The sequence below is a fragment of the Geotrypetes seraphini genome, chromosome 6, assembly GCF_902459505.1.
Source record: "Geotrypetes seraphini chromosome 6, aGeoSer1.1, whole genome shotgun sequence".
Classification (NCBI taxonomy): Eukaryota; Metazoa; Chordata; class Amphibia; order Gymnophiona; family Dermophiidae; genus Geotrypetes; species Geotrypetes seraphini.
This window is the reverse complement of record NC_047089.1, coordinates 169,505,165-169,523,574: the sequence shown is the minus strand read 5'-3', so window position 1 is coordinate 169,523,574 and position 18,410 is coordinate 169,505,165. Positions and strand designations below refer to the sequence as shown.

General features: G+C 39.4%; 1 protein-coding gene across 1 annotated transcript in view; it reads left to right on the top strand.

Annotated features, from left to right (window-relative positions):
* The window catches only part of PRPS2 (phosphoribosyl pyrophosphate synthetase 2), a 101,456-nt gene that overhangs the window by 62,673 nt on the left and 20,373 nt on the right, over positions 1–18,410 (top strand). Inside the window, exon 5 of the mRNA XM_033949809.1 lies at positions 8,497–8,670. Within this exon, the coding sequence (XP_033805700.1) occupies positions 8,497–8,670 (174 nt within the window). The remainder of the gene's footprint in view (positions 1–8,496; positions 8,671–18,410) is intronic.

Sequence of the window (18,410 nt, the reverse complement as noted above, 5' to 3'; positions counted from 1 at the left end):
GCATACACTTTATAATGCAGGAGTAATTTGCATGCTCAGTGATTAACTGCATGGGCATGGAATATTCTTTTCAATAACTTCGCAGTAAAAGCCATGTGCACTTTAGCCTATGGTTTTTCTTTTTTAGCATTGGCTTCCAAGCCTACTTGAGACTAAGTGCATGCGCAGGCAATGCGTTTGGAGTAGCTAATGGCCCAGATAATGAATCTGATTGACCATAGCCTTCTGTAACAGTCACTTGGTCTTTAGTTCTAGGTGTAGGTAGTTATTTATTTAGATTTATTAACCACCTTTATGAAGAGATTTAGCCTTTGCAGTTGGTAAGTAGATTGTTAGTGGGGGACCTCTGGTGAACTAGATTCATGATTTTTAGAAAATGCTCCCTGGCAGTATTGGTCTGAAGGATTATCTTATTTACCAGTCTTGGCAAAATTTCACCCATTAGTTTTTGTATCCGTGATCCAGCCATTTGGGCAACATGTGGCCGTGTTGGGTTTTTCTCGAATTTTAATAAGTGTTTACAAAATAACTGACAGTGATTTTAAACTTGCTTTGTTTTTTGAGTCCATTCCACTTTTTTGTTGTCTTTAAAAAAAATTACTGTTGGTATACTTTCTTCCTTCTGGCCAGTCATATTTAGTTCTAACACTTTGAAAGTGACATATGTGCATTTTGGCTAATAATAAATCAGGTTATCTTCCTGCTGATATAGATATAGATTTCCTCCTCATAGAAGAAAATGGATGGAAATAATCGAAAGATGCAAGTGGGACAAATCATCTGATTAAAGGGCTTAAATGTCTTTAACAAGGGCTGCATTAACTAATCCCCAGATGGAACTGAAGGAAGTTTGCACCACAGCTATTCAATCAGAGTTGTTTAGGTTCTCTACTCTTATCTAGCTGATCTGTTTACTAGTGCTGTTTAATAATTGCCCTGATGCAATAAGTTGATCTACCCTTTAGTGCAGTGCTTTACTAAACCGTGCATACTTTTTTTTTTTTCTATACTAATCTTAACTCCCGATACAGTAAGACATATTAAGGTGGGAAAATTGGCCTAAAACTCTATGCCAAGGGCATAAAAATAAATGCAAGTGCAGTGGGCATACAAAATAAATGCAAGTTAATATTAAAAATATATATATATATTGCTCCTAAGGAGTGGTGGGAGTGCTTAAATCCTATCACTTTTTTTTTTAACTCTTTATAGAGCTGAATATTTATGTCAGTTCAGTCTAACATCATCTAAAGTGAAGTGTCACAAGATCTCCTGCCCCCTCCTTCCCCCTGACCACCAAAAACTAATCTCCTCTTCCCCAGTTCCCTTGAACCACCTCTAAAATGGTTGTGCCCGATCCCTGTAGTGGCGCTAGAAAAGGTTCAAAGAAGAGTGACAAAGATGGTAAAGGGGGTGGAACTCCTCTCGGATGAGGAAAGACTAAAACGGTTAGGGCTCTTCAGCTTGGAAAAGAGATGGCTGAGGGGAGATATGATTGAAGTCTACAAAATCCTGAGTGGAGTAAAACGGGTACAAGTGGATCGATTTTTCGCTCCGTCAAAAATTACAAAAACTAGGGGACATTAAATGAAGTTACACAGAAATACTTTTAAAACCAATAGAAGGAAATTTTTTTACACTCAGAGAATAGTTAAGCTCTGGAACGCGTTGTCAGAGGATGTGGTAAAAGCGGATAGCGTAGCTGGTTTTAAGAAAGGTTTGAACAAGTTCCTGGAGGAAAAGTCCATATTCTGTTATTGAGAAAGACAAGGGGGAAGACACTGCTTGCCCTGGATCGGTAGCATAGAATATTGCTACACCTTGGGTTTTGGCCAGGTACTAGAGACCTGGATTGGCCACTGTGATAACGGGCTACTGGGCTTGATGGACCATTGGTCTGATCCAGTAAGGCTATTCTTATGTGTATTCAGACATGCTGCAGAAGCTGGGAACTTCTATTTAGGAAGATAGCAGTACAGGAACAAGTAAGTAGGTGTCTCCTGCCTTCCAGTATTTAAAGGTAGGTAGGGGTATCCATTTGGGCAACAAGAGTTTGATTATTTTTGAAAGGTCAGGGTGTCCTGGGAGAAGAGGTGTCCTCTTGGATCACTAGGGATTTTGTTTTTTTTTTTGAGGAGAAGAGAGGCCGTGGGTCTCTGCATATTATGACTTTTCATTGTGCTCTTCTTATTAAGAACATAAGAAGTTGCCTCCGCTGAGGCAGACCAGAGGTGCATCTCGCCCAGCGGTCCGCTCCCGCGGGGGCCCATTGCCTGAGCAGTGGTCCCTGACTAGCTCTATAACCTATCTCTACTCCTATCCCTATAACCTACCTCAACACCTATCCCTATAACCTACATCCACACGTATCCCTATAACCTACCTCTACACCTAACCCTATAACCTACCTCTACACCTATCTATACCCCTCAATCCTTTTGTCTTCTAGGAACCTATCCAAACCTTCTTTGAAGCCCTGTAACGTGCTCCTGCCTACCACATCCTCTGGAAGCGCCTCGAACTATTATGGCTTTGGCGGTATACAAGAATAAAATTATTATTATTATTAATGGTGTGGTGTACATAGCTTTTCATCACACGCTTTATAATGTTCTTTCCATTAGGAATAAAAAACCTTTATCAGTACTTTGTATTAGAAATGTGCACTGAAATTTAGCACAACATTCTGTTACTGGCCTTAATGTAGTAAGCAGTGTAACTCCCACTCAGCTTCCATGGGCTTTATTAGATGGAATCAGACACATGCAGAAATCATTTATCCATCAACCTGAAGGGGGGGGGGATTATTTACATATCTCATTATGGGAGTATTCGCATGGTGCAATTTTTTTTTTATAAACAATTATATCTGTTCAAAGAGAAACTGTTTTTCATGAGCTATAGTTAAAGGCAAGAGCAACAATTATTTTGATTGAAATCTAGCTAAAAACTTTAAAACAAAATGTATGGCATCCTTTGAAGCTACCTGACGTAGAGATTAGTGATTTCTCCAATAATAAATATATTTCTTTAGTGGAAACACCTGTATATTGATGCAGATTTAACATTTAGTGGAATCAATTTAATAAAAAAATTTGAAGTACAGTTTTCATTATTGGAGAAATAAAACATAAGTGCTATCAAAAGTTTTAATATAGATTAAAACGTTAGTTTACCATATCAATATAACTGGCCAACAAAGTAACACTTGATAATTTATACTTGATAATAAAATCCAATGCAAAGCGGCAGGAGACAAACACAAATAGGAATGGAGGTGTGGGAGATTCTGAATAATTTTCAAAGGGTTGTGCTCATGAGAAGCTAGCTAAACTAAAGGTGGGCAAAGCAATGGGGCCGAATGACCTTTTCAGTGCTTCTCTAATTGGGAATGGTCCTAGAAGACTAGAAAAGGCCAGATATGGTCCTTACAACAAAAGTAGCACTAAAGAACAGGTTGGGAACTATAGTCTACTGTCTTCTGCGGTAAGTAAATTAATATAAACACTTTTAAAACAGAAAATAGTGAAGTTTCTGGAAACCAGCTGATTACAGGACCCTGAGGCAGGTCTTGTCTAACAAATCTGATTAGTTTCTTTGATTGACTGACCAAAGAGTTGGATCAGTGGAAAGCACTTGATGTAGTATATTTAGATTTTAGCAAAGTTTGTGACCCAATTCCAAATAGATGCCATATAAACTGAATATCTTAATGTGGGCCCTGAAATAATTGGGTTAGGAACTGATTGAGTAAAAGGCAACAGATGGTAGTGGTAAATGGAGCTCACTTAAGAAAGGGATGTTATCAGTGATATGCACAAGGTATGAGTCTTGGGCCTTTTCTGAAGGACTGTCTCGTAAGTTTGTCTCTTTATGGATGATACCAAAATGGTAGGCACCCTTGTTGGTGTGGAAAACCTGAGGAAGGACCTAGCAAAGCTTGAAGAATGGTTCAGAATTTGACAACTAAGATTTAATGCTAAAAAATGCAGAGTTATGCATTTGGACTGCAAAACTCTGAATTTAGGAGGTAAAGAACTTTTGTGAACAAATAAGAAGCAGAACTTGATATGACTGTAAGTGATGATTCTAAAGTGGCCAAACAGGTAGAAAAGGTGATGGTGAAAGCTAGAAGGATGGCACGGGGACAAAGATTGGCCCTGTCCCCGGAATATCTGACCATATTAGCCAATATTATTTAAATATATATATATATACGAGGACTGTTCAAAAAGTATCAGACCTTAATTTTTCTTGCGTAAACAAAGCTAGGGAGGCATAGTTTGGTGCATCTATGTAGGCAACCCTAGTGTGCATGCTTGAATTTTTTCCCGCCTACAGAAGCTATCAGTTGCCGGCAGACCGCCGATGAGTGAGCGCCGTCAGATTTTTGTTTTTGTCAAAATGACAGAAAAAGTTGAACAACACTACTGCATTAAATTCTGTGTAAAGCTTGGCAACTCCAAGTGGAAACGATCCGCAAGATTCAACAGGTCTTCAGGGCTGAAGCAATGGGCACCACACAGATAAAAGAGTGGAACAACTGCTTCAGAGATGGCCGCACATCAGTGGAGAGTGTTGGTAGGCCCTCAACATCCAGAAATGAGATCGTCATTGACCAAGTGAGGATCTGGTGATGCAGGATCGTCGAATCACAATCTGAGAACTTTCAGATGAGGTGAGCATTCTATTTTGTCTGAGGATTTGGGCTTCAGGAGAATTTTAGCGACATTCGTGCCAAAGCTGCTAATGATCGAGCAGAAGCAACTCCGTTTGGAGATCGCACAGGTCATGCTGGAGACTGAACAGTGATCCCAAATTCCTCAGCACAGTGATCACTGGCGATGAGTCTTGGGTTTATGGGTACGACCTAGAAACCAAGTTGATGTCATCACAATGGAAGCATTCAACATCCCCAAGGCCAAAAAAAGCAAGGCAGATCCACAGCAATGTCAAAGTCATGCTGACCGTCTTCTTTGACTCCAGTGGCATGGTTCATCACGAGTATGCACCACACGGCACAACCATCACCAAGGGGTACTACCAAGAGGTTCTGCGTCGCCTCCGTAACACTGTGAGACGCAAACAGCCGGACCTGTGAGCAGCGGGCAATTGACAGCTCTATCACGGTAACGCCCTTGCCCATTCTTCACATTTGATATGGAGTTTCCTGGCCAAACACAACATACTTGTGATTCCTCAGGCTCCCCATGCTCCCGACATGGCTCTGTGTGACTTCTGGTTTTTCCCCAAGCTGAAAATGTCCCTGAAAAGGACCAGATTTCAGTCAAGAGAAGACACGCAGAATGTGACGGACCAGTTGCAAGCAATCTCAAAAGAGGCGTTTCAGCGCTGCTTCCAATAGTGATAGAACCATTGCAAGAAGTGTGTGGTAGCCCAAGGGGACTACTTTGAAAGAGATTAGTATGATTGTTGTATCTAAATAAGAGTATTTTTTATGAATAAGGTCTGATACTTTTTGAACGGCCCTCGTAAATACAAGTATATATATATATGTGTGTGTGTATAGATACACAGAGAGAGAGAGGGGATGATAAAGCATTTAGATTCAGGCTGTGGAGGGAGAGAATGCTGGGAAGTTGGGGGAATAAGGAATTTCAGACTTGGTTATGTAAATACAGTCAGTTTATCATTCCAGCTATCACATTTTCAATCAATACTTACCCATCAGTCAGTAATCCTCACTTACCTTATATGACCAAGCTAAGTCTATTTGTAGCAAAGAAATTCTGTTGGAGTTTCTGATACACTTATTTATTTTGTTCAATAAATCATAACTTCATAATGCAAAAAGGTAATGCATATGGCAAGTACTTATAAAAGAAAGCTTACAGTGATCAAAGTTTTATGGTGAACTGCAAAGGAAACATTTAGACAAAAGGTGAAGGATGGTAGTCATAGAAACACATGGTTAATGAAGGATAAAAAGATATTTTATTGGAGAATCAAATGTAAAATCAAGCCCAACATGGACTGCTTCAGGGGCAAAACATTACCTTTAAGTTTCGAATCCTTCACTGTCTGGCAGAGAACCCCCCTGGAGTTTGGAGGTCATGTATTTCCTAAGGTGAAGTGAAAGATTCACAACATAAGGTAATGTTTTGTCTCTGAACCAGCCCTTACTGGGCAAAAGGCCAGGCTTGATTGTATATTTGTTTTCTAATATTTTTTATACTCCATTAACCATACGACTGCCATCCAGTGCCAGTATTTAAACATGGAAGTAGCAATTTTGCAATCTTCATGTAAATGTAGCAGCACTTACAGTTGCACAGTTTCACAAAAACCACAAGTACAAGTGACAACAAGTGGGAGCTACCAAAGGCTTGTTTGGGAGGGGGGAATTCTATCATTTAAGGCAGAAAGAAACAGGGAATGAAGATGGTTTACTCTCTTAATCCTGCAAATAAAGACCAAATGGAAACAAGCCCTTTTTAAAATCTATGTGTACCTCTGAGCCAGTTCAGAACCAAATGTGAAATCTATTTAAATATACGTGTATTCCCATTGTCTGATGGGAAATACGTGTATAAATTTTCAGTCTGATTAAGTTTGTCCTGATTATAGTGCTATAGTATTTACTGTATTTTTCGCTTCATAGGACGCATCTGACCATAAGACACACCCTAGATTTAGGGAGGAAAAAAAACATTCTAAACCAAATTCTCCCTGCCAGGCTCTGCACCCAACCCCACACTCCTTGACAGGCTCTGCACCCTAACCCACCTCCCTGCCAGGCTCTGTTCCCTGTCCCCTCTGATGGTCTGCAGTGGTAGGCTGAGGCTGGGCAGGCAGGCAGGGCTACTGGCAGGCATGCAGGCTGGGCCCCCCACCCGCAGGTAGGCAGGGAGTCTAAGTAAGCCCTAAATGGATGGCTTTCATCTGACTTCTGGATGGCCTGCCAAAAGCCTTTATTTAATGGTGACAGAGAGCAGAGCCAGGGCAATGTATGCAGACACGCTCACAATGCTAAACACAGTAAGGAAAAGAGCAAGAGGCTGACCCCCAAACACTATACCTGTACAGCAGATCAACAACAGCGGATCCGGACGGGCTGCTGCAGCAAGGCAGGGTGGGCGGGGCTGGCTCGGTAGGCTCCTCTGAGGTGCTACTGGGCACTGGGGGTTTGATGCGCAAGTCCAGTTGAGGATTTTTATGCTCGGAGGCTCAGGACTCCTCTCAGGACTCTTCTCCAGGAGCTTCACGTTCGGCACCTCAGGTACCGGCTACGGGTTTCTCTAGGGGAGTTTCTCAGCTTCCTCTGATCTCAGGAGCTGGGCGGTGGCTGCTCAGGGCTGAGAATGGAAGTGGACAGTGAAGGGCAGGTGGGAATGATCTCCAGCGCCGCCAGTTAAATCCAGCACCTTGCCGTCATCGTCTTGCTCCCAGAAGCGTGGCTTGTTTACCTCCTCCCTCAAAGCAGAGTGGTTCCTTGTGTATTTTGTATTGCAGAGCTGCTGCAGTTTGTCTTCCATCCGCCTGCCCAGTCTGTGAGAGTGCTCCAAATGGATCTGGCCAGCGGGTAACAACAGCTCTGCCTGCAACTAAGTCTCTGTGTGGACATAAGACGTGCATCAGATAGCGTTTCGGGGAGGCCAATAAGACAAAGGTTATCCCTTGGGGGGGGGGGGGGGTATATTCGCTTCATAAGACGCACCCTTATTTCCACCCACTTTTTGGAGAGGAAAAAAGTGTGTCTTATGGAGCAAAAAAATGCGGTAATACTATAGTTGCATCTATAGTGAAATGCAGTTCTGTTGGCCAGAAACAAGTAATTCTTTATATCAAGCATGTGCTGTGATTCAAGGAAGAGAATATTATTTTTGGCCATAAGAGGTCAGTGCTGATTCAGGTTGCTGTATGTTTGGGAAACTGTTAGCGTCCTCAAATTCAAACATGCTTTGATTGCATCTGAGTTGTGCATCTTCTCTGTTGGTAAGCTCAGGGATAGGCATAAAGCACTAAGAATAGTTTAGATAATACTGACATTATTTAAACATTTTTTGGTTTGCAAAAATTACAGCTTTTGTTTGATTGGTCTAAAAATGCAGTTATGAAAAATGTTCCTTTCATGTATCTGTAAAGTTTTCTGGGAGGGTTGTTGTTTTTTGTTTTGATTTTTTGCTGGAAATGAAGTTAAAAGCACTTAGCTTTACAATTTGACTTAAGTCTCACCTCTGATAGTATCTTACTTGCAAGCAGAACTTATCCACACCTGTTCCAATAATCCAAAATTATGGTCTTAAATAATTTCAAATTATTTTCCTTACTTTTTTTCAAAGCCATATATTATATGTATATTCCTACTCGGGATGTCTTTCTAGTCCTTAGGCTCTCCCCTCCTTTTTCCCCTCCCCCCCTCCAACAGACAAGAGTAACCAATCATCAAGATAAATTTCTTGGTACATTTTTATAAAAGGTTGAATTTTTTTGTTAGCATAAATACAGAAAATTATTGTTGTCCCTCAAATCCAGGGTTACATCAATTGCTGATAGGCTGAATGTTGAGTTTGCTCTCATTCACAAGGAGAGAAAGAAAGCCAATGAAGTGGACAGGATGGTCTTAGTTGGAGATGTGAAGGACCGCATAGCCATTCTTGTAGATGACATGGCCGACACATGTGGAACGATATGTCATGCTGCAGATAAGTAAGTATTTCTTAACTTTCCATGAGATATTGAAATAAAGGTTGATAGATTAATTAGCTTTAAATATTGACCACATTTGAACTTTATGTAAGAACATATAGCCTTACTGGGTCAGACAGATGGTCCATCTAGCCCAGTAGTCCATCCTCACGGTGGCCAATCCAGGTCACTAGTACCTGGCAAAAAACAAAAAGTAGCAGCATTCTATGGTAGTGATCCAGGGCAAGCAGTGGTTTCCCCCATGTCTGTCTCAATAACAGACTATGGACTTTTCCTCCAGGAAATTATCCAAACCTTTCTTAAAACCAGCTATGTTAACCACTCTTACCACAACCTCTGGCAATGCATTCCAGAGCTTAACGATTCTCTGGGTGAAAAAATATTTCTTCCTATTGGTTTTAAAAGCATTTCCCTGTAACTTCAAGTGTCCCCTAGTCTTTGTAATTTTTGATAGAGTAAAAAATTGATCCGCTTGTATCCACTCTACACCACTCAGGATTTTGTAGACTTCAATCATATCTCCTCTCAACTGTCTCTTTTCCTAGTTGAGGAGCCCTAACAGTTTTAGTCTTTCCTCATATGAAAATAATTCCATTCTCTTTATCATCTTGGTCTCTCTTCTATGAACCTTTTCTAGTTATGCTGTATTTTTCTTGAGATAGGGTGATGAGAATTGAACGCAATACTTAAGGTGAGGTCACACCATGGAGCGATAGATACAGAGGCATTATAACATTCTTAGTCTTGTTATCCATCCTTTTTTAAATAATTCCTAGCATCTTGCCGCCTTTGCACATTTGGCAGAAGGTTTCATTGTATTGTCTACGATGGCACCCAGAACTTTTTCTTGAATGCTAACCGTCAAGGGGGACCCTAGCATCTGGTAACTATGATTTGGGTTATTCTTCCCAATGTGCATCACTTTGCATTTGTCCACATTAAATTTTATCTTCCATTTGGATGCCCAGTTTTCCAATTTCCTAAGGTCATTGCAATTTTTCACAATCTGCATATGTTTTAACAACTTTGAACAGTTTAGTGTCATAAGCAAATTTAATCACCTCACTCATCATCCTAATTTCCAAATCATTTATAAATAAGTTAATTAGTACCGGTTCCAGTACAGATCCCTGCGGCATTCCACTATTTTATCTCCTCCTTCGAGAAATGGCCATATAATCCTACCCTCTGTTTTCTATTCGATAACCAGTTCCTAATCCACATCTGAACATTGCTTCCTATCCCATGACTCTTTAATTTTCTCAGGAGCCTCTCATGAGGAACTTTGTCAAAAGGTTACTGAAAATCTAGATATACTACATCAACTGGCTCACCTTTATCCACATGTTGAACCTTCAAAGAAATCAAACAAATTGGTGAGGCAAGATCTCCCTCAGCTGAACCCATACTGACTGTTCCATTAAAACATGTTCCACAATTTTATTTTTTTATAATTGTTTCCACTATTTTGCCCGGCATTCCGCAGGAACCGTTTTAAAAAAATGGGCATAACATCATCCATCCTCCAATCTTTAGATACTATTTCAATGACTCAACATGTACATGTTTCGGCCGTAATGACCTGCATCAGGAGTCTTAAATACCTTAGAAATCATAGAAATTGATGTATCCACACATACTAGATCACTTTTGAATTGCTGATATAGTGGCTGATCATCTGAGTAAAGTAATCCTGGAGTCAAAACAATTTCAATGGCATTGAGAGTTAAGACTCCTGATGCAGGCCATTGCAGCCAAAACATGTGCATGTCGAGTTATTGAAGTAAATTAAAGAGATTTGTGAAACACATAAAGCTTACCAGTCTTGATTGGACATCTCCACTGCTTGATTTGTGAGTTATTTTAGTACCTTGGGATATATACCATCCAATGCAGGTGATTTATCACTTTTTAACTTGTCAGTTTAGCTTAGTTCATCTTCCAGATTCACCGAGATTTCTTTCAGTTCCTCCACATCACCCTTGAAAACCTTTTCTGGTTCAAGGTAGATCTCTTACATCTTGTTCTGTAAATATTGAAGCAAAGAAGTCTCTCCTCGATGACCTTATCCTCCCTGTGTACCTCTTGTATCAGCTAGTGGTCCCATGGATTCCCTCACAGTTTTTTTTGTGACAAGTTTCTCTTCATATTTTTTTCTTAGCTTTATTTATCAATGCTTTGTATCTAACGTGCCAGTGCTTATGTCTCTTCTTATTTTTTTTAATTGGATCCTTTTTTCATTCTTTAAAGGATGTTTTTTGGCTCTAATAGCCTCTTTCACTACACCTTTTAAGAATGCTTGCTCTCGTTTTCTTTCCACCTTTGTTAATACTTCGAATACATCTGGTTTGGGTCTCCACGATAGTATTTTTAAATAACATCCATGCTTGGTTTACATTTCCTAATCTTTGCAACTAATCCTTTTAGCTTCTTTTAAAACATTTTCCTCATTTTTTCATAGTCGCCTCTTTTGGAAATTGAATGCTACTCGTAGATTTCTTTTGCAGTGTCTCTCCAGATATCAGCTCAAATTTGATCACGTTATGATCACTGTTTTCTAGCGGACCCAGCACAGTTACCTCTTGTACTATGCCTTGCATTCCACTAAGGACCAAATCTAAATAGCTCCCCTTCTTATTGTTCCATGAAGCAGTCATTTATGATGTCTAGGAATTTTACCTCCCTAGCACTTCCTGATGTAATATCTATCCAGTCTATGTTGGAGTAATTGAAATCACCCATTATTATACTGTTGCCCAGTTTGCCAGCTTTGCTCATCTCTGAAAACATTTCTTCATCTGTCTTCTCATTCTGTCCTGGAGGACGGTAGTATAACCCTTCCTTTATATTCCTTCCCTTCACACATGGAATTTCTATCCATGTGGATACTACACTGCTATCTATGTCATGCAGAATATTTGATTCAATCCCCTCTTTAACATATAGCTCACCCCCCCCCCCTCCAATTTGATCTCCTCTATCCTTGTGATATAATTTGTACACAGGTAACACAATGTCCCATTGATTTCCTCCTGCTACCAGGTCTCTGAGATGCCTATTATATCTTCCTCATCATTCAGTGCTATATACTCTAACTCTTCTATTTTATTTTTAGGCTTCTAGCATTTGTATATAGACACTTCAAATTGTGTTTTTTCTTTGTATCTACAGGTTGCTGAGAAAATGGCAGGGATAATTTGAGTCCTTCATTCTGCCTTCCTCTTAAACACTCCTGGCTTTCTTTCACCATTATTGACTCCTTTCTATTGGGACTCCCTAAATATCCTGTTTCAATAGTATCCTTTAAGGATACTTCACACAGTACCATCCCCACCCAATCTCAGTTTAAAATCTGCCCTATCTCCTTTTTAAATGTTAGTGCCAGCAGCCTGCTTCCATCCCGGTTAAGATGGAGTCCATCCTTTCAGAATAAGCTCCCCCTTTCCCAGAAGGTTGGCCAGTTCCTAACAAATCTAAATCCCTCCTCCCTGTTCCATCATATCAACCACACATTGAGACTTCGGAGCTCTACCTGCCTCTTGTGTCTTGCGCATGGAACTGGGAGCATTTCTGAAAATGCTGCCTAGAGGATCTGGACTTCAGCTTTCTACCTAAGAGCCTAAGTTTGGCTTCCGGAACTGCCATCCCACATTATCCTATGTCATTGGTATCTCCATATATCAAGACAGCTGGCTTCTCCCCAGCTATCTGAAATCCTATCTATGTGACACGTGAGGTCCACCACCTTCGCAGTAGATAGGCAAGTGACCAGGTGATCCTCACGCCCACCAGCCACCAAGCTATCTATATGCCCAATGATTGAATTATCAAGTACAACAACTGTCCTAACTCTTCCCTCCTGAGCAGAAGCCCCTGGAGACACATCCCCGGTGTGAGAGGATATTGCAATCCCTGGTGGACAGGGATTAATTCCTACTTCATCAGGGTGATGTTCTGTTTAGGAGGCCTCCCTCCTCCAAGGCAGCACATGGACTGCCAGACTGGAAATGGGACTTCTCTACAACATCCCTGTAAGTCTTCTCTTTGTACTTCTCTATCTTCCTCAGCTCCTCCAAGTCTGCTATTCTAGCCTCAAGGGAACAGACTCGTATTCTGAGAGCTAGGAGCTCTTTGCAGCAAGCATACACATATAACTTCTCGCCAGCTGGGAGATAATCATACATGTGACACTCACCTCTGTTGCTGCTGGACTATTATCTGCATCTTATTGAATTGATTAATTAAAACCTATTAAGCTACTAGGAATATATTAGACAAGTATAGAGAGCCTAAGGATTATATTATATGCTTTTTTAGTGTTTGTTTCTTAGAGAACCTTAGGATTATACTATATGCTTATTTAGTGTTGATGTAAATAATGAGTGAAAGTAGTGTTTTACCTTTCATTTGGGAGACTTACTGAAAATATTTTTAAAAAATTGCAGCTTACAAAATTGGCTGTCTGACATCTGTAATTGTGTCAATGCATGTTTACCATGCCTATTTCTTCCATATTGGTTTAATGTTTTACAGAATTCCATTAATTATTTACAGAGAGACCTACATTGTTCATAGTTTATTACATAAATTGAATGAACATCTGTTCACTCTTAGGCAGCAGAGTCAAGGGAAAAACAAAATTATACTGGGGTGTTTTGACATTTTGTAATAGCTTTAGAACATAAGAACATAAGAAGTTGCCTCCGCTGAGGCAGACCAGAGGTCCATCTCGCCCAGCGGTCCGCTCCCGCGGCGGCCCATCAGGCCCATTGCCTGAGCAATGGTCCCAGACTATCCCTATAACCTACCGCTACTCTATCTGTACCCCTCAATTCCTTTATCCTCTAGGAACCTATCCAAACCTTCTTTGAAGCCTTGTAACGTGCTCCGGCCTATCACAGCCTCCGGAAGCGCGTTCCATGTGTCCACCACCCTCTGGGTGAAAAAGAACTTTCTGGCATTTGTTTTAAACCTGTCTCCTTTTAATTTTTCCGAGTGCCCCCTTGTACTTGTGGTTCCCCGTAATCTGAAAAATCTGTCCCTGTCTACCTTTTCTATACCCTTCAGGATCTTGAAGGTTTCTATCATGTCTCCTCTAAGTCTCCGCTTTTCCAGGGAGAACAGCCCCAGCTTTTTCAGTCTGTCAGTATATGAGAGGTTTTCCATACCTCTTATCAGTTTAGTTGCTCTTCTCTGGACTCCCTCAAGTACCGCCATGTCCTTTTTGAGGTACGGCGACCAATATTGGACACAGTACTCCAGATGCGGTCGCACCATTGAACGATACAGTGGCAGGATGACCTCCTTCGTCCTGGTCGTGATACCCTTCTTAATGATACCCAACATTTTGTTTGCTTTTCTTGAGGCTGTGGCGCACTGTGCCGACGCCTTTAAAGACGTGTCCACCATCACTCCCAGGTCTCTTTCAAGGTTACTTACCCCTAGCAATGACCCTCCCATTTTGTAGCTGAACATCGGGTTCTTTTTCCCTACATGCATGACCTTGCATTTCCCTACATTAAAGTTCATTTGCCATTTTTTGGCCCATTCTTCTAGCGTCGTTAGGTCCCTTTGCAGATCTTCGCAGTCTTCCATGGTTTCAACCCTGCGGTAGAGTTTGGTGTCATCCGCAAATTTAATAACTTCGCAATTTGTTCCCGCCTCCAGGTCATTAATAAATATATTGAACAGGAGCGGTCCCAGCACCGACCCCTGCGGAACTCCGCTCGTGACCCCATGCCAGTCTGAGTAATGGCCCTTCACTCCAACCCTCTGTTTCCTGTCTGCCAGCCAGTTTTTGATCCATCGGTGGACCTCCCCTTGCACCCCGTGTCTCCACAGCTTTTTAAGCAGTCTTTCGTGCGGTACCTTGTCAAAGGCTTTTTGAAAGTCAAGGTAAATGATGGGTTTTATTTTTTGCTTATCAGTATTTGAATTCAACACTATATCAGCATTGAAGAAGATAACTTGAGTGTCACAGTATACATACATCTGTAAGCTTATAAATATAAATTTTTTTTTTTTTTACTTGAAAATCTTTATTATAATTTTGTTGATATACAAGCAAAACGTGGATATCATATCACAAGCACCTCCACAGTATGTAACAAAACAGAAAAACAGCAGAATCAAGAATCACAGAAAAGCAATAACAAAATATCATAAATAATTAGATATCCCTCACATTGAATCTCAAATCCCCCCACCCCTCCCCAATAAACTGAAACATCCAAAGTGGACAACTCCCTGTTGTTCCTTCAGGTAGTCATCCCCACAACATCAATCCCCCGAATCCCCTCAACCCCAGTAAACTTAAACCAAAGTATCAATCTTGTCCATAATAACAGCCCAAGTTCGAATAGATGAAAAATAGTGCCCATGCCGTTTGGCAATGGAAAGTTCCATGGTACACATATGATGAAATTTCAGAGACCATTCTAAAATAGCTGGTGCCTCAGATCTCTTCCAGTGATTAGCAATTAAACATTTAGCCGCTGCCAAACCTCAACGGCGGAGTTTAGTTTGCCAAGCATTTATAAATATAAATTTAAGAACAGGGAGTATATGTGATTTTTCTAAAGAGAGGGGCGTGGCTTGGACACGCAAGCAAATGGTCGGGTGATAGACGGGCTCCGTGTCAAACAAGCTCTTATTTTAAAATAAAAAGCTCCAATACCGATATTTTGCTGGGAAAAACTGTGGATCATAAGAAAATGGCATCGGGTAAACAAAATAAAAACGATGCAGGAGCCGGAGGATCGGGTACAAGCAGTAATAAACGATCAAAGCCGGAACCAGGGACACCTTCAAAAGTTCCGTTGCCTTCAGAAGGAGATACAGATATGATGGTAGAAATAAGACAGATCAAAGATATCATACTAGAGATTAAAAAACAACTTCAAAAGGCAATTGATGATGTAGTCACGCTTACAAAAAGAGTTGACCTAATTGATAACAAAATAACTCATTTAGAAGAAAAATCGGAAGAGGTACATACTGAAGTTATGCAAAATAAAAAAGCTTGGAAAGAGATGGAAATAATGAAGAGAGATTTGGAAGATTGTTTGAATAGGGAAAAAAGAAATAATTTAAGAATCATTGGGATGCCAGAAGGAGTGGAAAAAAATTATCCCATTACTTTCTTAGAACAATTCCTTCCAAAAATCCTGCCTCTGAAATCCAAAGTGCCTCTTGAAATCGAAAGAGCGCACAGAATACCGGGACAAAAAACAGCAGTACAAAAAGGTCCAAGAACTTTAATATTTAAATTATTAAGATATCAACACGTTGTTGAAATATGTCAGCTGGCTAAAGAGAATAAAAATTTAAGATGTCAGGATGCACATATACATATTGTACCGGATTTCGCCAGGGAAACAGCCCTTAAAAGAAAACAACTACTGGATTTAAGACCTCAATTAAGGGCACTAGGGGCAAGATATGGACTTCTCTATCCAGCGGTTATGAAAGTAACTTTGGGAAATAAAACACAGAACTTTACCGATCATAAAAAGTTAGCAGAATATCTTGAACAATGTGAACAACCAATGACTTCATAAATGAAGAATTGAGAAATTTCACTATGATTGATCTGATACCAAATGATTTTCGCTTTGATTTTATTTTATTTTAATTTTTTACTGCAAAATAATTCTGAAAATAAGTAAAAATTAAAAAATGAGTTCAACTTACTGGAATTTTCAACTTACTTCAAATAATAACGAAGGTTACTGGAATTTTCAACTTACTTCAAATAATAACGAAGGTTACTGTCACGAGCATGGAATTGACTCGGCATGCCAGTGAAGACGTCGATGATTGAATGACGAGGAAAGAGGGCGGAACGTTGACTTTGCCTCAGAGATTCTGCACGACCAGTGACTGGGGAATAAAATGCGACTGCCTTTCGGAAGATATTCCCTCAGCGCCACTGCTTCTCTGCTCTCGAAGGGAAAGGAAAATATGCCAAGAGTATTGTGGTTGCTGTGTCATCACTGAAAGACTACGCGAAGGCAGGAAATCTTTCTTTAGCAAATGATCACACCGGAAGTGAAGAGGATTGGTTGCTTTCAAGTCACGTCTACGGAGGAAGAAAAGGGATCTCGAAGAGGAAGTTTAAAAAAAAAAAAAAGCATTCACATTAATGGAAGAAAACGGATTGAAAGACTCTTATATATATGAAAAATATATAGAATGAAATAAAACGATTCATAAGGAAAAATAATATCTTTATAGAAATATATTGGTTGCATGATTTAAGAAGTATATTTTAATCCATTCTCTTATGGATATAGTTTTTAACAAGACAAAAGGGAAGGGTCTGTGGATATATTTCACTAAGGTTTCATTTGACTGTTTTAAGAATATGAGTAAGTATGATAGTGAGAATGGGTTATGAAAAGTTTTATTTATGTTTTATTTTTCATTATTTTATTATTTTCTAATTTTTGGAGAAATGGTTTTTATGAATGGAATTGGTAATGCATGTGTTGACTGATTGAAGTTATTGATGAGAGAATGTTTCTTTAAAGATTTTTTAATAATCTTATCCTGGATTACAATTTATTTATAAATTTAGAATATTTAATATATAGTTAGCTCAGTTGACTATAACAATTTATGGATAGTTGACAGTTATCTGTATGAAAGAGAAAGCAGAGATATAGAAATATTTAAGTTCTATTTGCAATATGTTATATTAATATTGTGGAGTAATTGATACAAAATTATAATTTTTTAGCTTGTGATGGAGTGATGTCATAACTGATCTAATTTGCGTTTCCAAGTGTTCGTAGATGTATGGGGAGGGGAGGGAGGGAATGGGTGGGTTTTAAAATTTAAGGGTTTGGGTAAAGTAGGTAACTCTTTGATTTATCTTATCTATGGGAAAATGGAGTTTATAAAGAATATTGAAGATTGGATTGATGCATTACATATTATATTAGAGTATAATGGATCTTAAGATAATATCTTTAAATGTTAATGGTCTCAATCACCCGATTAAAAGGAAAAAGGCATTATTATTTTTAAAAAGACAGAACGCAGATATATGTTGCATACAAGAGACCCATCTGTCAAATACTGAATCTATAAAGCTAAAAGGTGATTGGGTCAAACAATGCTATTTTTCTTCAGCAATAGGGAAAAAAGCTGGTGTTGCTATATTAATAAATAAAAAATGCTCTGTTTCATTTAAATTTAAGGCAGCTGATCCTCTTGGAAGGTGGGTATATGTGGAAATGGACATGGGAAATACCACCATGACGCTCTTTAATATATATGCCCCTAATTCGAATCAAAATGAATTTTTTAAAACTCTGCAACAATTGATTCTTCCACTGGCTACTTCAAATCTAGTAGTATCAGGGGTCGTTAGGCTTTGATAATTTGGTACAATCTTGTGATTTAAAAGATATTTGGCATATACTTCATTTTGATGGTCGGGAATTTTCGTTTTGCTCTCAGGTTCATAATTCTTTTTCTAGAATAGATTACATTTTTGTTTCTAATCAATTAGTACATCAAGTCACACAGGCTGTCATTGATCCAATTATACTATCTGATCATGGTGGAGTGTGGATTGAAATTAAAATAATAGATCAGAATGGAAACAGACCTATGTGGAGATTAAATAATACATTGCAGATAATGAATTTTGTGAAAATCTTCTGGAAAAAATGAAAGATTATTTTCAAATTAATGATACAGAAGGAATTTCAGTAGAGACTTTGTGGGATGCT